General features: G+C 40.9%; 1 protein-coding gene across 5 annotated transcripts in view; it reads left to right on the forward strand.

Annotated features, from left to right (window-relative positions):
• The window catches only part of LOC118393330 (histone-lysine N-methyltransferase NSD3), a 42752-nt gene extending 21694 nt beyond the window's left edge, over positions 1 to 21058 (forward strand). For 4 of the 5 annotated variants that reach the window (XM_035785910.2, XM_035785912.2, XM_035785914.2 and 1 more), the window contains 5 exons: positions 770 to 886; positions 2272 to 2413; positions 2530 to 2636; positions 11372 to 11576; positions 11673 to 21058. In XM_035785910.2, the coding sequence (XP_035641803.2) occupies positions 770 to 886; positions 2272 to 2413; positions 2530 to 2636; positions 11372 to 11576; positions 11673 to 11953 (852 nt within the window). In that variant the 3' untranslated portion in view covers positions 11954 to 21058. Of the gene's footprint in view, positions 1 to 769; positions 887 to 2271; positions 2414 to 2529; positions 2637 to 11371; positions 11577 to 11672 lie in introns of those variants that run through there. The other variant, XM_052461678.1, reaches the window with a different exon arrangement.
• The last annotated feature ends 6 nt before the right edge of the window (positions 21059 to 21064 follow it).

The raw sequence follows: 21064 nt of genomic DNA on the forward strand, positions 1-21064 counted from the left end.
GAGGGCAGGGAGTGTGCCCCTGGTGATTTCTTGGACTGACCACAGCGCCCTCTGGAGAGCCCTCCGGTTGCAGATGGTGCAATTGCCATACCAGGCGGTGATACAGCCTGACAGGACGTCCTCAATGCTGCAACACCCCCTGGTATGGCAATTGCACCATCTGCAACCGGAGGGCTCTCCAGAGGGCACTGTGGTCAGTCCAACACATCACCAGGGGCACACTCCCTGCCCTCCAGGACATCGATACTACCCGGTGTCACAGGAAGGCCAAAAACATCATCAAGGACATCAGCCACCCGAGCCATGGCCTGTTCACCCTGCCACCATCTAGAAGGCAGAGGTGGTACACGTGCATCATTTCTGGGACAAAAAGACTGAAAAACAGCTTCTATCTCCAGGCCATCAGACTGTTAAATAGACACCGCTAACCGGCCTCTGTCCAGTACCCTGCCCTGAACTTAGTCACTGTTAGTAGCCAGCTACCACCCGGTACTCTACCCTGCACCTCAGAGACTGCTGCCCTATGTACATAGTCATTCAACACTGGTCACTTTAATAATGTTCACATACTGTTTTACACACTTCATATGTGTACACTGTACACATAGTCTTTCATCCAGTCTCTCATCCTGTTCTGCTTTGTTGGTGCTCGAAACATAAGCATTTCGCTGCACCGGCGATAACATCTGCATAATATGTGTTTTTTTATATATACCACGGGTATGCTTTGTTGTAAGTAATATATCTTATTTCTGTGTCTCTTCCGCAGGGAGATTTTGTGACAGAGTACGTGGGAGAGGTGATAGATTCAGAAGAGTGCCAGCAGCGAATCAAACACGCTCATGAGAACCGTGTGACTGACTTCTACATGCTCACCCTGACCAAGGTAATGACGTACAGGCTGTGTCCCAACAGTCTGGAATGGCCTCCTTTACTTGACCTCTCCACCTCATGACCAGTAATACACACAGTGCATTCTGAATGTATTCAGCCCCCTTTGTTAAATTGCAGCCTTATTCTAAAAGGGATTCAATTAAAACAATTCCTCATCAATCTACACACTACCCCATAGTGACAAAGTGAAAACTGTTTTTTAGAAATATTTGCAAATGTATTCAAAATAAAAACAGAAATACCTTATTTACATAAGTATTCAAACCCTTTGCTATGACTCTAAATTGAGCTCAGGTGCATCCTGTTCCATTGATCATCTTTGAGATGTTTCTACAACTTGATTGGAGTCCACCTGTGGTAAATTAAATTGATTGTACATTATTTGGAAAGGCACAAACCTGTCTATAAGATCCCACAGTTGACAGTGCATGTCAGAGCAAAAACCAAGCCATGAGGTCGAAGGAATTGCTCCAAGAGATTGTGTTGAGGCACAGATCTGGGGTAGGGTACCAAAACATTTCTACATTGAAGGTCCCCAAGAACACAGTGGCCACCATCATTCTTAAATAGAACCACCAAGATTCTTTCTAGAGCTAGCAGCCTGGCTAAACTGAACAATCGGGGGAGAAGGACCTTGGTTGGTGAGGTGACCAAGAACCCGATGGTCACTCTGACAGAGCTCCAGAGTTTCTCTGTGGAGATGGGAGAACCTTCCAGAAAGTCAATCTTCTTTTCTGCAGCACTCCACCAAAAAGGCACCTAAAGGAATCTCCTGGCCAATACCATCCCTACGGTGAAGCATGGGGATGTCAGCATCATGCTGTGGGAATGTTTTTCAGCAAAAGGGACTGGAAGACTAGTCAGGATCGAGGGAAAGATGAGTGGAGCAAAGTACAGAGAGATCCTTGATGAAAACCTCCTCCAGTGTGCTCAGGACCTCAGACTGCGGCAAAGGTTTGCCTTCCAACAGTACAACAGCCCTAAGAGAGGATCTGCAGAGAAGAATGGGAGAAACTCCACAAATACAAGTATGCCAAGCTTGTAGCATCATACCCAAGAAGACTCAAGACTGTAATCGCTGCCAAAGGTGCTTCAACAAAGTCCTGAGTAGAGGGTCTGAATACTTATGTAAATTATATATTTTTATTTTTGCAAAAATGTATAACCTGTTTTTGCTTTGTCATTATGGGGTATCATGTGTAGATTGATGAGGGGGGAAAACTATTTAATACATTTTAGAATAAGGCTGTAAAGTAACAATGTGGAGAAAGTCAAGGGGTCTGAATACTTTCCGAATGCACCATAGTATGTGTATGAATCACTCTCTTTTCAGTAGTGTTCATATATTGTGTGTATGTGTGTGTGTGTTTTCCTCAGGACCGGGTGATAGACGCGGGGCCCAAAGGGAACTCGTCTCGCTTCATTAACCACAGTTGCAGCCCCAACTGTGAGACGCAGAAATGGACCGTCAATGGAGATGTACGGATAGGGCTCTTCACCCTGTGTGACATAGAGGCTGGTGAGGAGATCGACACGCACATGTTCTGTAATTTTGTGGATTGATCGCTCTGATCAATCTCATCTCTCCTGCAGACACAGAGCTGACATTTAACTAAAATTGTGTGTGTTCTGCAGGCACTGAGTTGACGTTTAACTATAACCTGGACTTGGTGGGGAATAGAAGGTCGTCGTGTCACTGTGGAGCTGAGAACTGCTCTGGCTTCCTGGGGGTGCGGCCTACGGTACGGGACACACCCACATTCTCTCTCTCCTTATTATGACTGCGTCATGTAGGAATCAAGTAACATGTTTCTGGTGTCCCACCTTAGCAGAAACCTTCTGTCCATGGTTTGTCTTCAATGTTGTATAGAACTATAGAAGCTGGCCTAACAAGGCTTGTAACTCTTCTCTCTCTATTTTAACAAGGTAAATTGTCAGAATGTCTCTTCTCAGAAGGTCATATAAACCATATTGCTAATAATAAACTATGACAATGGATTTAGGGCAGTTGTTCCTACAGTATCCTATTTGACTGTTTAGGCTTAGATATCTGTAAAAAAAAAACAAAAAAAACATCTCAATTCATCAAGTCTGCTAACTGAACTGTAACACTTGTACTTGTTCTGTTTCACTTGATTATTTTTCTAATACCTCAAGTCCTAAAAAAATATGCAGCTTAAGAGACTCCATGTGTAAGGCTGCCACTAATGATAGTGCAGGATGGGGGAGCCAGAGATGGAGAGTCTGGGGGCAGAGACGTGTGGGGGGGTTTCTGGGTGGGAATGTTCGATGGGTGAGTTTCCCTGTGGGTCCTGCTTTTTGTTACACACCCATGGGCTTATCAACTGTAAAGCTAACAATTAATTTAACATTCCTGTCTGAAAAACAATGGCAACACTAGCTATTCTCTCTCGGAATTTGAAAGGCCTAAATGGTCCTATCAAACGTTCCAGCTGTCTTGATATCAGTAATGCTCCGAGAAACACAGCTGCTCCGTAAGGATGCACAACTATTTGTACAAACTGTGCCTTTTCATCAGCCCCAAACAAAATATGTAATCATAATGATAGATAAGAAATTCAACCATCATATTTTTATTTGATTTATTTAACCAGGTAAGTCCCAACAGTCTGGAATGGTTCCGATATTATTAAACTATTTTCCAAAATGTTGTCGTCCCATCTCGAGACTTACTTACCCAAATTGGTCCACACAGACCAAAGTGGGTTTGTTAAAAAACGTTTATCCTCCGTTGACTATTTACATATCTTATAGCTCAGACACACGGGTGGGATTGTCAAACGTTTGCCTGCCGACAGTACTTAGCATTTCTGAACAGTGTCAGAAATGTCAGTCAATCTCTTTTGTGTTCACACAGCAAAGACCTTGGAAGTCATCAGCCACTCAGCCTTGTTAAATTAATCAAACCATAAGGTGGCAGTAGCGTTGTTTGGCCTTGCATATCTGTGTGTGTTGCTTATAGTCTGATTCCAAGCCATCTGCGCTAATGTTGCTATTTTGTAGAAATCCCTTCTTGATACTAGCCAGATGGCCACAGCTAGATGACTACCTAGCAAGATGATGAAGAAACTATTTAATTCACTCCCATACTAATCCCATACTGCCAGTGCCAGCCCCCATACTGCCATAGTGCCAGCCCGCAGTGCCAGCCCCCATAGCCAAATATTTAGCTAGCTAACGTTAACATTTGTACTCGGTCTCGGACAGTGAGGACTTGTCATTTCTTCCGAGACCAGCGGAGTAAAAAAACAAATTATCAGCTTCCATTCAGTCGGCGCATAAAAACTCTAAGCCAAGCCAAATATTATTGAATCATTATTTCAGTAGCTTAACAGTCTTCAAATCTATTATAGACATGTTTGCGCAGTGGCGAACCTATAGGCATTCAGTGTGTGACAGGTTTGTGATTCTGCAAGGACTGCAACCGTAATACGAGGGCTGTGGCGGTAACAACATTTCGTCAGCCAGTGATTGTCAAGCAAATAACTGTTGGTCTCGCGGTAATTCACCATTATTTCACATAAACACATGAAGCATCTCTTGGCTTCCACACACAGCCTACAAGCCATTGATCCAGACCTTTGAAACATCTACATTTTTAAAAGTATAAAAAAATCCATGTAATATAGCCTACACCATCACAATAAATCCACTATTTATTTTAGTCAGGTCTAAAGAAACATGATATGAAGAAAATGTAGTCTATTTCAGGAGAACATAATAGAATACTTTTAAAAAAGTTGTCTTTATGTTAGGTGCTGATCTGGCTATGCCATATGGCTGTTGGATAAACTAGTTCATTTAGCAGACAAGATTTGTTTAGAATTCCGTGGCATTATTTTATAGTATGAAGAATACAATTGAACAAAGCTGAATAAAATATAAATATTTTCTCCAAACTATTTGAGAGTGTGCGCACATGCGGCTATTCTGTGTTCAGCATTAACAGAGAAATAGGTACCCTAGGTAGAGTTATTAATGTAACTTTAGTTCTACAAACGTTGGGCGATATATTTAGATTTTCAATACATTGTAAGACTGCATGATGTGGTTCTAATGATGATTTGAAAAAAGTTGCTTGAAAGGCATGAGCTCTGCTTAGTTTTTTTGTGCAGGCTGTACACACGTCATCAGTCTCTCATTCACAATTTGACAAGCACTTGATAATACCTTGAATTTCACAGTAATGCACCCTAAAACAATCCATGATTTTTGCGGCCAGTGGCCGTTGTGCCCTTGGCCCAGAGTGTTGCATGCTCTAAAGCAGCTCTCACTCACATGGCTCTCCATCATGTGATCGGGTCTTTCTCACAGACTACAAGTGAAGACAGACACATCGTGGACGCAACTGCGCGCGTCCTTATCCAATTCCCAGTGTATATTGAAGATATTGGAAGAACTGTCCACATTTACTTTTTGTCAGCCAACAAGATGAGTAGGCCTAACGAACAGCAAAAGCACTAGCCTATGTCAATCTACTCATAGTACAAACGTTGACCTATTCTGTGCGAGAAATAAATATACCAAACATAGTCTGGGACAGTTGTGGAATGTGAGATCCCAAATTAATTCAACCACTAGAATTTAAAAAAACGTTCTTACTCAATGTGGCTGATGCAACAGATAAGAATGTTTAGCTTAAAATGTTGATAAACTAGGCTATTTCTGCACAGTTATAAGCACAGCAATGCGCACACGGCAGTAGACTATAATTGGTAAAGGGAAAACACCATTATTAAAAGTGCCCGCAAATGTGATTATGCATGTCATGCTTTTATTATAAAGGTGCATTTTTTTGATGAAAATTATCTTCCCCAAACTTGAAATTCACACTCTGCTTATTTATGTCAGTTCGGCTCTACACCTCTTGTAAAGCGGATTAATGTGCTTAATTTTAAGAAGTTATTTGGCCACTTTAGTTGTGATCCTGGGCGGCAGGTAGCCTAGTGGTTAGAGCGTTGGACTAGTAACCGAAAGGTTGCAAGATCAAATTCCGAGCTGACAAGGTAAAAATCTGTCGTTCTGCCCCTGAACAAGGCAGTTGACCCACTTTTCATAGTCCGTCATTGACAATAAGAATTTGTTCTTAACTGACTTGCCAAGTTAAATAAAGGTAATTATTAATTTTTTAATTATGATTTGGGGGAAAAAGGCGTTTCTTACCTTACGCTGGGCTTCATTCACAAGTGATAATATATCATTCACAGGTGCTAGGCTAATATTGTCACCCATCAGACTATTCTTGATTTAATCATGCCTTTCCATATACTAAATAATATGTGTGTGAAATTATTTTTGATTTAAAATGGACCATTATCATACCCCTGTCTCGATACAAAATACATGTCATCTATGCACTTAAATAGCGAATGGAGGACACTTTCCCCATGGTTTATTTTCATGCCAGCCAGGTAGGCTATACTCCTGTTGTAAAGCGAAGCAATGTGCTTAATATTAGGAAAGTTGAGAAATAAATATAATAGGCCTAGCCTATAGAAAGCTAAACAAATCCTCCTCTTTTTAATAGAGCCTATTATTCTGTTTTCTCACACAATTGCATAGTTAGCACGTTTGGTAGGCTACTAATGATCAGCAGCAGCATCAGAGCTAACAGAAGCCTACTTATGATGACTAAAGGTCATGGACTAAAGGAATTTGACTGCCGTCATGACTCGTGACCGCCTGTGTGGTGGTAACACAGTGACTGCAACAGCCCTATACCAGCGCACACATGTAGGAGAGTGCACTTTTTGTAAAACACAAATGGCCAGTGGTATTGTGGAGGCTATATGCAGGAATAAACCGTATAAGCACTTTTTTCAGTGGGCATTGCGTATACTCACTTCTTGATCCCTACTGATGCGTATCAAAGTAGTGCAGTGGAGGTATACGACTTATCAATTATGTAGTACAATAGGGAAATCATGCACAGAGTAGCCTACACAATCACAAAGGCTGCACACATCCTAGTTTCAGCAGAATATCATCTGCAGGCAGCAAGAGTGTGCAGCTCTCAGCTGGTTTTGGCATGGAGCAGCTCACAGAATAATGACAAAGGTAGCCGGTAGGGTAGGAAAGACGTTTCAACTTATATCTACCAGTAAATGCTAACTAAGGCAACAATGGGTATGCAAACCAGGTATTAAACAAGTTTAGTCCAAAGTGTTGGTTAATAGGCTATTTGTGATGCGCAATTGTCATCATGCTCAGTTTGCTTTCGGGGCATAGACACGGATGGGCCTGGGTGGACTGAGGGCAACCAACTGGGAAACCAGGTCCTGACAGGCCCACCCAATCAGATTGATGTGAAAAAAATGTGATTTTTGAGAGTGAAAATCAATAGGAAAACTTTTAAAATTATTTTTAAACAGGATTTTTCACAGGGTGCCTTTCCTTTGCTGGGCGGGCCATTTGGAAACTTTTGAGCAACATTTTTGTACACCCACTTCTCCAGGCCACACCACACCACTGCATAGGGCCGATGAAAAGACAGCAGTCACACACAGCATAATGTTAAAGGATAAGCAGTCCATAAACTCTGACATAATAAGCCAGTATGTCCCAATCATAAGAATACAAAAAAACAACCATTAACCATTTCCCAATCAAAATGTAGAAATATTACTTTCTTGCAAAAAAATATTTCACCATTAGCACACAAAGTAAGTAACCTGTGACCTAAAGTTGAAAGTGGAACTGACAACATTTTAACTACTTTGTCTGCTTGTTTCATATCTGCAATCATAATATCAGTCAAAAATACCAGTAAATGCTACAATGCCAACTTTATAAGAGCTTTTAAAAATAGATTATATTTGACTCAACATTCCACGTTGACAGAATAGATTGATGCAGTTTCAATGACTCAATATTCTAGACATAAACTAAGTAAACTAAGGCTAGAAATGTCAATTCAATAAAACTAGCAAGGGCAATGATCACAAGTCAGTCATAACGTGGCTAATAGGCTAGCGTATCTATTTATGTAGCAAGCTAAAAACATGGAGCCTAACGTTAGCTAAATAACTAGGAAGCTGCTAGGATGATGTCATATCTTGTCATTGGAGGAGTAGGTGAGTGACTGACTTTTCCCCCTCAAAATAGTTTTTCTGTGTCTATAGCTAGAGATGTCATTTGGTTAGTTAGCAAGAACTTGAACGACTGTTATCCAGTTAGCCTGAGTGATTTTGCGAACGCAAGAGATATGCTATCTACTCCGATTTCAGAACACCGGATTTAATTTACTAACATGCAACATCTGCTGAATATGGTTTCAATAAACGTAGGCAAAAAAAGTTATGGCCAAGAATGCTCTAGATAACATGTAAACACCCTAACCAGCTCTGCTATGGCAAGTAAAATCATCAGTGAGGTGTTCTCTCATTTGTGTCTGGAAGTAGCTAGCTAGCTAACTTTAGCCAGTTAGCTTAGGTGCTTGGCAGGCAAGCTGCAGAAAGACGAGGAGGCTACCATTCCCCTTCGTTTCAGTGCAATTTTGACGGCCAACTAGATATAAAAGTTTATTGTATTTTCCTTCATTAAATTTGATGTCATCTTGCTCTGGCAAGCATTAGTTGTTGACCATGTTATTTATGTGCATAACTGAGGGAGAGAACCTACCTTTTTTAATGGTTGCTTGATCGATCCATAGGACTGTAAAGTTCAGAAATGTAAGAGGACTCCTGTGATTGGGACTCCTGTGATTGGGGCGGCAGGGTAGCCTAGTGGTTAGAGCATTGGACTAGTAACCGAAAGGTTGCAAGTTCAAATCCCCGAGCTGACAAGGAAAATCTGTCGTTCTGCCCCTGAACAGGCAGTTAACCCACTGTTCCTAGGCCGTCATTGAAAATAAGAATTTGTTCTTAACAAAAGTAAAATAAAGGTAAAATAAAATAAAATAAATTGGTGGAGTGCTGGATAGGTGGTCCTTATGGAAGGTTCTCCCATCTCCACAGAGGAACTCTGGAGCTCTGTTAGAGTGACCATAAGGTTCTTGATAACCTCCCTGACCAAGGCCCTTCTCTCCTGATTGCTCAGTTTGGCTGAGGAAGTGTCTTGGTGGATCCAAACTTCTTCCATTTAATAATGATGTGTTCTGGGGACCTTCAAATACTGGAGTTTGCTAAATATTTTCATAAATGATCTGATAAAACACACAGGTGAAAAATCAAGGTGACTTACAAAGATGAGGAGGAGCAAGAGAGGGAGTGCGGTAATGTAGTGTCCACAACTAAATAGTCATTGTGGTATCTGAAAAGACCGGTATCCCAAAAGCATGATGGTGTACTTACTATGTGCACATGCTAACAGAAAGGAACGAGGTGGGTATCTAGCTAAGTGTGTCATTATAGCAAAGTATTTATAAACATAAAATCTGATCTCTTAAAAGTTCAGCTAATCTCCGTTCTATTAAAACCTCTTAGGGAGGCTGCGAATTTTCGCAGCTTTTTGTTAAAAATCGCGCAACATTTCAGCGCCCTGCTATTCATGCCAGGAATATAGTATATGCATATGATTAGTATGTGTGGATAGAAAACACTCAGACGTTTCTAAAACTGGTTAAATCACGGCTGTGACTATAACAGAACGTGCGTTTCATCGAAAAGTGCAGGAAAATCTGATCACTGAAAATGGGAAAATATATCCATGCACCACTTCAACCAATTGTTATGTGACCCACATTAAATGGGGCTGAGGTTGCAATACCTACAGCTTCCACACGATGTCAACAGTCTTGTCATTTGTCTCGGATTTGTTTCTTGGTCAAACCGAAACAAGGGAGCCGATTTCTTCCGGTCTCCGACAGGATGTTTTGGTTGAGAAATATCAGGACATGATTTCAAGACGTGGAGCTAAAGAATATACATCGCCCCGTGATCATTTTGATAGATTATTAACGTTTACTAATACCTAAAGTTGCATTACAAAAGTATTTCGAAGTGTTTTGTGAAAGTTTATCGTCGACTTTTTTAATTTTTAAAAATGACGTTGCGTTATCAAACTCAGTTTTTTTCCTTGATTACACAGTCTTCATAGATCGATATCTAGGCTATATATGGACCGATTTAATCGAAAAAAAAGACCCAAATAAATGTTTATGGGACATCTAGGAGTGCCAAGAAAGAAGCTCGTCAAAGGTAATGAATGTTTTATATTTTATTTCTGCGTTTTGGGTAGCGCCGGCTAACGCAAAATTTGTTGTGTAAGGTGGCGTTGCAGTATTTTGGGGGTACATGCTATCAGATAATAGCTTCTCATGCTTTCGCTGAAAAGCATTTTACAAATCTGACTTGGTGGATAGATTCACAACGAGTGTAGCTTTAATTCACTACCTTGAATGTGTATTTTAATTAAAGTTTAATGAAAGTTTGAGTTTTATGAAAAACTATAGGTGGCGATCTGAAATTCCGCTGAGTGATGTTCCTGCATGGGAACTGTATTCTGCGTCATCCTTAATAGGCCATCATTGATTTTTTAAAATTGTATATTACCTCTTTCAAGGAGCTTTCCATTTTGATAGGGTTATTTTATCAAAAATCCTTTAGGCCTAGCTACAGAAAAATACAAAAACTATTACGCATCCCTGCCCAGCCTGGCATGAGTGGCCCGAAGTGTGTTTAGCATCCCCAGTGGCTCTTCAAGTGAGGAGAGGATATTCTCCACTGCTGGTCTGCTCTCCAGTCACCATCGCATGACCCTGAAGCCACAGACTCTTGACAAACTCATGTTTCTAAAAAATGAATTCAAAGGCACTGTAGACTGAGCCTAATAAGGCATTTTTCCTTTCATTTGTATTTAGTTCTAATTAAGTTACATCCTATATGTGCAGTTTTAATGATTTAATAAAACATTTTTTTAAATGCTGAGCTCTTAATGTCCCTATTTAGTGTTTATGTTGTTTACTACGACATGTAGCCTATTTGAAATGATGAGCGCTTCTTACATTCACCTTTTCCTGTTCATTCAAATCATATGGTTTGGTTTCTATAGGCTACTTCAAAACCAAATGGTAGGTCCAGGTAGTCACACAAATAGATGGTGTTGGTTAAATGGGGATTTTAATGAATGGAGCTCATTTGGAGCTGCAATGTTTTCGTGCTTTAAGTGAGGAGAGGTTTTTAGCGGAGCGGTTGGAAAGGATGTTGAGTGCCGGAAAGCACCACTCCATGAGTGATGAGCAGGATTGGGATGGGAGACTCACTTTTAGTTTATTTTCCTTTACATACTAAATGTATGAGTTTAACTCTGCAATGTGATCATAATGATCACTGCTTTGTATTTATGTACCTTAAAAAAGATGGCAGCCCACAGGTGAATACAAACAAAATATGAAATTATATTAATTTCTACATTGTACCTTTTTAACCCCCATTATAACAAAACAAATAATAATAGTCACAATAAAAAATGATCATCTGAGCCGATTGTTTTATGACATTGTTTTTCTGTCTGTCAGAGTGCAGTGGTGATGGAGAAGGAGGAGAAGGCGAGGAACGCTAAGCTGAAGCCCAAGAAGCGTAAGCTGCGACCGGAAGGGAGACGCACACATGAGTACTTCTGTTTCTGCTGCGGAGAGGGAGGGGAGCTGGTCATATGTGACAAGAAGGACTGTCCTAAAGCTTATCACCTGCTGTGTCTCAACCTCACCAAACCCCCATATGGTACGCTGTGGGGGTGTGTGGGGGTGGGTGTGTGTGTGGTGTGTGTGTGTGTCTATACGTTAATAATCTTCTCTGTGTGTGTGTGTGTGTGTGTAGGTCGTTGGGAGTGCCCATGGCATGATTGCAGTGTGTGTGGTGTCCCAGCCTCATCTCTCTGTGACTTCTGCCCTCGCTCCTTCTGCCGGCAACATGAGGGGGGAGCTCTCACCCCCTCTACCCTGGAGGGTCGCCCCTGCTGCTCCAATCACAACCCCCTCAGCCCCCTGGGCTCCAACGCCAACCTCCCACATACTCACACACACCACCCTGGTACGGTTAGTATCAAAGAAGAGCCAGAGGACCCCGAGGAGGAGCCTAGCCAGCAGGACCGAGAGTAAAGCTGTCTCAAATCACACCCTTTTCCCTAAAATAGTGCACTAGAAATGGAGCACTATACCTATGGGGAATATGGTGTGATTAGAGATGTGCCATAAAGTGAAAGAGACCAGAACTGCAGCCAACAGTTACACCTGATATTCCCATGGGCTGGACAGAATGACTGACAGACCGAAGGACTGACAGGCGCAGACTTGGTGTGAGTAGTCAGTGGTTCTATGTCAGAGAGCGGAGCAGAGCTCCTCTATCTAAGGATATTGGGAGTGGAGGAGAGGGCAAGGGGAGATGGAGAGGTGTGCCGCACATCACCCCAAATAATCAGTGTTTGTTTCACCACTTCAGTGTGATTCTGTCATTTCTACAAGTATGGATTCTCAGTGTTATGTCATTGGTTACCGGCACTTTGAAGAACTCCGTGAGGGGGATGGAGAGGGGGTTTAAACCTTTTTCCAACATGCTGCTTTTCTCTTTGTTTACTTCCTGTGTACTGGGGTTGCTAGTGGCCCGTTGCCAGGGGCTGCTTCACATTCCCAGAAGGCTTTGCTGTGTGTTGGTGAGCCAGCAGAGTCAGGCCCAACACTCCTACCACCCTCATCACTCCAGACATGATCCATCGATCCCTATCTGGCTCTCCTTTCACAACAAGAAGAAAATAGATTTGTGCAATTTTCAGGATCACACTATATTCCGACATTCCTTATACCTGTTTTTGATACACTTATGAATATATATATAGTACCAGTCAAAGTTTGGAAACACCTATTCATGTAGTAAGTAATAAAGTTGAAACATATCAAAATATATTTTATATTTTCTTCTTCAGAGTAGCCACCCTTTGCCTTGATGACAACTTTGCACACTCTTGGCATTCTCTCAACCAGCTTCATGAGGAATGCTTTTCCAACAGTCTTGATGTAGTTCCCACATATGCTGAGCAATTGTTGACTGCTTTTCTTTCACTATGCGGCCCAACTAATCCGAAACCATCTCAATTGGGTTGAGGTTGGGTGATTGTGGAGGCCAGGTCATCTGATGCAGCACTCCACCACTCTCCTTATTACACAGCCTGGAGATGTGTTGGGTGATTGTCCTGTTGAAAAACAAATAGTCCCAATAAGCGCAAACCAGATGGGATTGCGTATATCGCTGCAGAAGCACCATCACACCACCTCCTTCATGCTTCACGGTGGTAACCACACATGCGGAGATAATCCGTCCACCTACTCTGCGTCTCACGAAGACGCACCGGTTGGAACCAAAAATCTAAAATTTGGACTCATTAGACCAAAGGACAGATTTCCACCGGTCTAATGTCCATTGCTCATGTTTCTTGACCCAAGCAAACCTCTTCTTCTTATTGATGTCCTTTAGTAGTGATTTCTTTGCAGCAATTTTACCATGAATTCTTGATTCACACAGTCTTCTCTGAACAGTTGATGTTGAGATGTGCCTGTTACTTGAACTCTGTGAAGCATTTATTTGGGCTGCAATCTCTGAGGCTGGTAACTCTGGGTCTTCCTTTCCTGTGTCGGTCCTCATGAGAGCCAGTTTCATCGCTTGAGAGTTTTTGCGACTGCACTTGAAGAAACGTTCAAAGTTCTTGACAGTTTCCGTATTGACTGACCTTCATGTCTTAAAGTAATGATGGATTGTCGTTTCTCTTTGCTTATTTGAGTTGTTCTTGACATAATATGGACTTGGTCTTTCACGGGATGGGCTATCTTCTGTATACTACCCCGACCTTGTCACAACACAGCTGATTGTCTCAAACACATTAAGAAGGGAAAAAATCCCACAAATTAACTTTTAACTAGGCCTACCTGTTCATTGAAATGCATTCCAGGTGACTGCCTCATGAAGCTGGTTGAGAGAATGCCAAGGATGTGCAAAGCTGTCATCGAGGCAAAGGGTGGCTACTTTGTTGAATCTTAAATATAAAATATATTTAGATTTGTTTAACACTTTTTTGGATACTACATGAATCCATATGTGTTGTTAGTTTGATGTCTTCACTATTATTCTACAATGTAGAAAATAGTACAAATAAAGAAAAAACATTGATTGAGTAGGTGTGTCCAAACCTTTGACTGGTACTGGTGCCTTCAGAAAGTATTCACACCCCTTGAATTATTCCACATTTTGTTGTTACTGCCTGAATTCAACACTGATTTTTTTTTCTCACCTTACACACAATAATCCATAATGACAAAGGGTAAACATGTTTTAGAAATTTCTGCACCTTGATTGAAAATGAAATCTTTAATTAACATAATTATTCACACCCCTGAGTCAATACATGTTATAATCACCTTTGGCTGCGATTACAGCTGTGAGTCTTTCTGTGTAAGTCTCTGAGAGCTTTGCACACCTAGATTGTTCAGTTTTTTCCCCATTTATTATTTTCAGAATTCTTCAAGCTCTGTCAAATTTGGTTGATCATTGCTAAACAACCATTTTCATGTCTTCAATAGATTTTCAAGCAGATTTGAAGTAAAAACTGTGACTCGGCAACTCAGGAACATTCACTGTCTTGGTTAGGAACTGCAGTGTAGATTTGGCCTTGTTTTTGAAGTTATTGTCCTGCTCAAAGGTGAATTAATCTCCCAGTGTCTGTTGGAAAGCAGACTGAACCAGTTTTACTCTGGGATTGTGCCTGTGCTTACCTCCATTCCGATAATTTTTATTCTGAAAAACTCACCGGACCTTAATGATGACAAGCATACCCATTACATGATACAGCCACCGCTATGCTTGAAAATATTGAGTAGTACTCCGTAATGTATTGTGTTGGATTTGCCCCAAACACAACTTTTTATTCAGGACAAAAATATATATTGATTTGCCACAATTTTTGTTGTTTTACTTTAGTGCCTTATTGTAAACATGATTTTTATTCTGTACAGGCTTACTTCTTTTCACTCTGTCAATTATGTTAGTATTGTGGAGTAACTACAATGTTGTTGATCCATCCTCAGTTCTCTCCTATTACAGCCATTTAACTCTGTAACTGTTTTAAAGTCATCTCGGAGCGGTCCGGACACCTGTATCTTTGTAGTGACTGGGTGTATTGATACATCATCCAAAGAGTAGTTAATAACTTCACCATGCTCAAATGTTTACCCATCTACCAATAGGTGCCCCTCTTTGCGAGGCATTGGAAAACCGCCCTGGTCTTTGTGGTTGAATCTGTGTTTGAAATTCACAGCTCGACTTTTGGAGCTTACAGCTTATGTGTGGGTTACAGAGATGAGGTTAACACTATTATTGCACACAGAGTGAGTCCATGCAACTTATCGTGACTTGTTAAGCAAATGTTTACTCCTTAACTTATCTAGGCTTGCCATAAGAAAGGTTTTGAATACTTATTGACTCATGGCATTTCAGCTTTTCATTTGAATTAATTAGTCAAATGTTTGAAAACATGATTCCACTTTGACATTATGTGGTATTGTGTGTAGGCCAGTGACAAAAAAATCTACATTTTATCCATTTCAAATTCAGGATGTAACATAACAAAATGTGGAAAAAGTCAACGGGTGTGAATACTTTCTGAAGGCAGTTTGTGTGTGTGTATATATATATATATATAAATATATATATCTTTTATTTTCATTGTATATATATATATATATATATATATATATATATATGCTGAACGAAAATATGAACGCAACAGTTTCAAAGATTTTTCTAAGTTACAGTTCATATAAGGAATAAATTCATTAGGCCCTAATCCATGGATTTCACTGGGAATACAGATATGCATCTGTTGTTCAATAGATACAAAATTAAGATCGGGGCGTGGATCAGAAAACCAGTCAGTATCTGGTGTGACCTCATTTGCCTCATGCAACGCGACATCTTCTTCGCATAGTTGATCAGGTTGTTGATTGGCTGTGATCATGTTGTTCAGTGGCTGTGCTAAGTTGTTGGATATTGGCCGGAACTGGAACATGCTGTCGTACACGTCGATCCAGAGCCTCCCAAACATGCTCAATGGGTGACATGTCTGGTGAGTATGCAGACCATTGAAGAACTGGGACATTTTCAGCTTCCAGAAATTGTGTACAGATTCTTGTGACATGAGGCCATGCATTATCGCGCTGAAACATGAGGTGATGACAGCGGATGAATGACACGCCAATGGGCCTCCAGGATTTCGGCGCCGTATCTCTGCATTCACATTGCTATTGATTTAAAATGCAATTGTGTTTGTTGTCCGTAGAGTATGCCTGCTCATACCATAACCCCACCGCCACCATAGGGCGCTCTGTTCACAACGTTGACATCAGCAAACCACTCTCCCACACCACGCTGTCTGCCATCTGCCTGGTACAGTTGAAACCGGGATTCATCCGTTTCGAGCACACTTCTCCAGCGTGCCAGTGGCCATCGAATGTGAGCATTTGCCCACTGAAGTCGGTTACGACACCAAACTGCAGTCAGGTCAAGACCCTGGTGAGGATGATGAGCACGCAGATGAGCCCCCTTGAGACTGTTTTTGACAGTTTGTGCAGAAATGTTTTGGTTGTGCAAACCCACAGTTTCACCAGCTGGTCCCAGATTAATCCACAGGTGAAGAAGCCAGATGTGGAGGTCCTGGTCTGGCGTGGTTACACATGGTTTGTGGTTATGAGGCCGGTTGGACCTACTGCCAAATTCTCCAAAACGAAGTTGGAGGTGGCTTATGGTAGAGGAATGAACATTAAATGATCTGGCAACAGCTTTGTTGGACATTTCTGCAGTCAGCATGCCGATTGCACGCTCCCTCAATTTGAGACATCTGTGGCATTGTGACAAAACTGCACATTTTAGTGGCCTTTTATTGTCCCCAGCACAAGGTTTACCTGTGTAATGATCATGCTGTTTAATCAGCTTCTTGATATGCCACCCCTGTCATGTGGATGGATTATCTTGGCAAAGATTACATTTGTATTTTTGTTCAGTGTGTGTATGTAATAAATATATATATACACACACACACACACACACACACACACACATTCACTAAGTGGTCAGTTTATTAGGTACACCAGCCGATTCACAAAAATGGTTCACTCCTACAGACAGTGAGTCACGTAACCATGGTTTTCTATATAAAGCAGGCAGATAGGCATTGAGACATTCAGTTAATGTTTGATTAAATGTTAAATGGGAAAAACGAGTGACCTAAGTGACTTTGAGTGTGGTATGATTGTCGGTACCAGGCAAGCCCGATGCTAGTATCTCAGAAACGGCCGGCCTGGGCTTTTCACGCATGAGTGTCTAGGGTTTACCGAGAATGGTCCGACAAACAAAAAGCATCCAGTCAGCGGTAGTTCTCCGGACGATAAAACAGCTCGTAGATGAGAAGTCGCAGGAGAATGGCAAGAATCGTGCAAGCTAACAGGCGTGCCTCAAACAGGGAAACAATGCAGTACAACAGTGGTGTGCAGAACGGCATCTCGGAACACACAAGTCGTTAATCCGGGTGGGCTATTGTAGCAGACGACCACACCGGGTTCCACTCCTATCAACTAAAAACAAGAATAAGTGGCTCCAGTGGGCACGCAGTCACCAACACTGGACAATTTGGGGAGTGGAAAAACATTGCCTGGTCCGAAGTGTCCCGGTTACTGTTGCATCATGCTGAGTCAAGATTTTGCATAAGCAGCATGAGTCTATGGCTCCATCCAGCCTGGTGTCAACGGTACAGGCTGGCGGTGTAATGATGTGGGGAATGTTTCCTGGAACATGTTAGGGTCCTTTGATACAAATTGAGCAACGTTTCCATGCCTCAAAGAATTCAGGCTGTTCTGGAGGCAAAGGGGGGTTCGATAAGCTAGATGGTTGTACCTAATAAACTGGGTCCGATACGCTAGATGGGTGTACCTAATAAACTGGGGGTCCGATAAGCTAGATGGGTGTACCTAATAAACTGGGTCCGATACGCTAGATGGGTGTACCTAATAAACTGGGGGTCCAATACGCTAGATGGGTGTACCTAATAAATTGGCCACTGTGTGTGTGTATACATACTCAGTGGCCAGTTTATATATATTTGTTAATGTTTACAAACAGATTATCTCACTTCATCTCGGTGAATGGTGTATTGTTTGTTTAGGTGTTTAGAATTGTGCAGATCTCCTTGTGAACATAGTCCTTCTAATAAGGTGGATTATAAGGGCATATAGTGTAATGTATGACATCACATCATTACATTTAAGTTCCATTTGTCAGTTCCCCAGTCTCACTCTCCATTGTGGACATAATTGGTTCATATTGTAAACCGCAAGTGTTTAAGAGGAGGAGAGGGGAGGCATTCTCACTCTTCTATGACTGTCCCCCTTCACTGAAACAGACAGGGATGCATTTTTGGAGAGGAAGTTACATTTCATTCAAATTGAGAGGTTGAGCAGCATACTTTCTGGTGATTATTTCCTCCTAGGATTTAGTGTTACACTTCATTAGATTAGTGAAGTGTTATATTATACAAATATGGTCAAAGTCTGTTTGTACACGGTAATGCAGCCAGCCTTGAGGGACTCATTTCCAACATACTGACCTGAGAGAGAGGTGGCTGTTCATTGGCTCTGTGTGCAGTAATTTAAGTGATGCTGTGTGTACTGTACTGTACACACAAATGTTATGTTTTAAATTGTTCTGCTAAACCTTTTTAAAGCACTTTCACAGTTTATTGCTACATACTTTTGGTAGGTCATAATACACATGTATGTAATACATGACATTGTACATGCTTGAAATGGATACCTCTTTTCTGTAGTAACGTAGGAATTTTCAACTGTTTTGTAACTTCTGGTATAGGTCCAACGACATGATAAAATATCTTTGGGTCTGAAAACGTTCTCTCTTACAAGTTACTGCAGATCACATTTTCTGTTTTCTTTTTATCATAGTAGAACGACTAAAGCCCTCATCTTAATTCAAGGTATTTAGTACATTCTGTATTTTGACCTGGTGGGTATTTATTTTCACCTTTTTGTATGACACTGTACATCTCCACAAATCGGTTTTGTATCAACATTAGGTTGTAGAGTACTTCGGTATCAGATAAGTAAAGAAAATGTACAGTGTTTTTAATCTCGTCCTCCTATGACAGATTTTTGAAATTATATCACACCCTTTATACTAGTTGATTGATGTATCAAAAACACCTATTGGAAAACCGCACCCACCCAAAGTATTAAGTAACAAGACTATAAAACAATAGGGAGCTTTAAAATGGATGATTCTGTATGTAGTTGTCGTTTACGTTTCATATATTTTCTATTCGTGTAATGCTACCGCTGTTTGGTAACAGCTGCTCCTCATAGGCCAAGCTCTCTGTATTGTGACTCACTGTACTCCTGTTAACGCAGTTGAAAGCAATTGAACATTGTGATGTGAAGTTAACGAGCACTTAATTCAGCTTAAACTCACATGATCATGTTGAACCTAGAACAGTAGTCTGCTACTCTTGTCTGAGCCCGTGCTTTCTCTTCTCTGGAACATTACTGGTTTATGTGTCCATGCCTTTTAAAAACCATAGCTCACAGAAAAATACACGTTTGTCAAATGTTTCCATAGCTCTTGTCGTCTTGTGTCAAACTGTGTCCACGTTCATGTCTCAACGAAATAGAATTAGATTGTGCCAATGTCTTACATTCATTTGGGATTGAAGCCTGTTGATTTCTCCTAATGCATATAGCAGGGTAAACACAATTGAATGGAATATAGACTCGGTGGCTCTCAAACCTGCCAAATGATAGTATTTTCTTTCGATAGGTGTTAGATTTAGATCATTTCAGTACTAGGCTGTGGTCCACGCAGCACACGATCATATTGGTTCATCAAGGCACTGTCATTTTTAACAACCTTTTAAAACTTGAATTATATTTTGTTCTTTAATTTCATTATTTTTGTATTGTTTGGTACTACAGATCAACATGTTCACAAACATGAGTATTTTATTGATAACTGATTTGACATGGTAGATATCTATGATGGATATTAGGCCTATTCATTCTGAGCCACATCTCAGGTCCTCTGGCTGTCTTGTCATGGTTTGTAAGGAGTACCTAGTCTTTAAGCCTTCTCTAACCTTCAATTAGTGACCATTGTAAACTGGACCATTGTATGCTTACCCCAACACAAAAGCAATTTGTGCAGAACTATATCATTTTCACCCAAGACTGGATGCACCCCTTCCATTCTGAAAGGGAAAGGAAGGCAAATCAGAATCCGTTTTACCAGTTGGGGACATATTTTGTATCCGTTTGTAATGATCATTTGTTGTTATGTTAAAAAAACAAAAACACGTGGATTCTCTTAGGTCATTGTGTTCTGATTTGATCCTCTATTGGTATTGCACAAAGATTATCCAGGCCAACCCAATAGCCTTCTTTTTTTTTTGCACCTGTTTTGAAACTTACTCACTTTATGCTCGTTGGACTTGAACACAACATTCAGCCTGTACAATGACCATATAGTTGTCATTCTGTTTGCCACAGACATTGTAGATTTGAACCATGTTTTTACATGATCCTCGCTGAAGAGGATGTCAAACAGTAGGGTTATGAAGACTGAGTTATCAAAGTATTATCTTCCAACACAGACTTTGAAAGGGGCCCTTTCTGAATCATATGTTTCTGTTCCACACCTTCCAGTTATTTTTTTTATTTTGTGCAATACTATTTGTTAATTCTGTCATTACAGGTGATTGACATGCTCTCCCAGACATTAGGAAAAAGTGTTTTCAGAGGAACTAATTTCTCCAGTCATATAGTGAAACTGCTTTGGGGATTACGCCGGGGTCGTATCTATCAATGTTGCTTCAATTAAAAAGTGGATGAACACAGAGTTACCATATTGTTTTACTGTTCAGCAGTCATTATTGCATAATGTTAAGACTTGTACATATATTGCATTTAACTTGCATAGGATAATGTTACTGTGGCGTGCTATTTGCCTGTAAAATTCTGCTTCTAAATGTGTGTGTGACTGTGAGGATGCCGCTCTTTTGTACATGACTGCCTTTTTATTTTTTTCATTCTAAAGGAGGTTGAGTTGGAGCTGAGGAGTTCAGACATACCTGAAGTTTGACTTAAATAAAGCTGTACTGTGTCTCAGTGGAA

This window comes from Oncorhynchus keta, chromosome 14 (assembly GCF_023373465.1).
Source record: "Oncorhynchus keta strain PuntledgeMale-10-30-2019 chromosome 14, Oket_V2, whole genome shotgun sequence".
In the NCBI taxonomy this organism is placed as follows: Eukaryota; Metazoa; Chordata; class Actinopteri; order Salmoniformes; family Salmonidae; genus Oncorhynchus; species Oncorhynchus keta.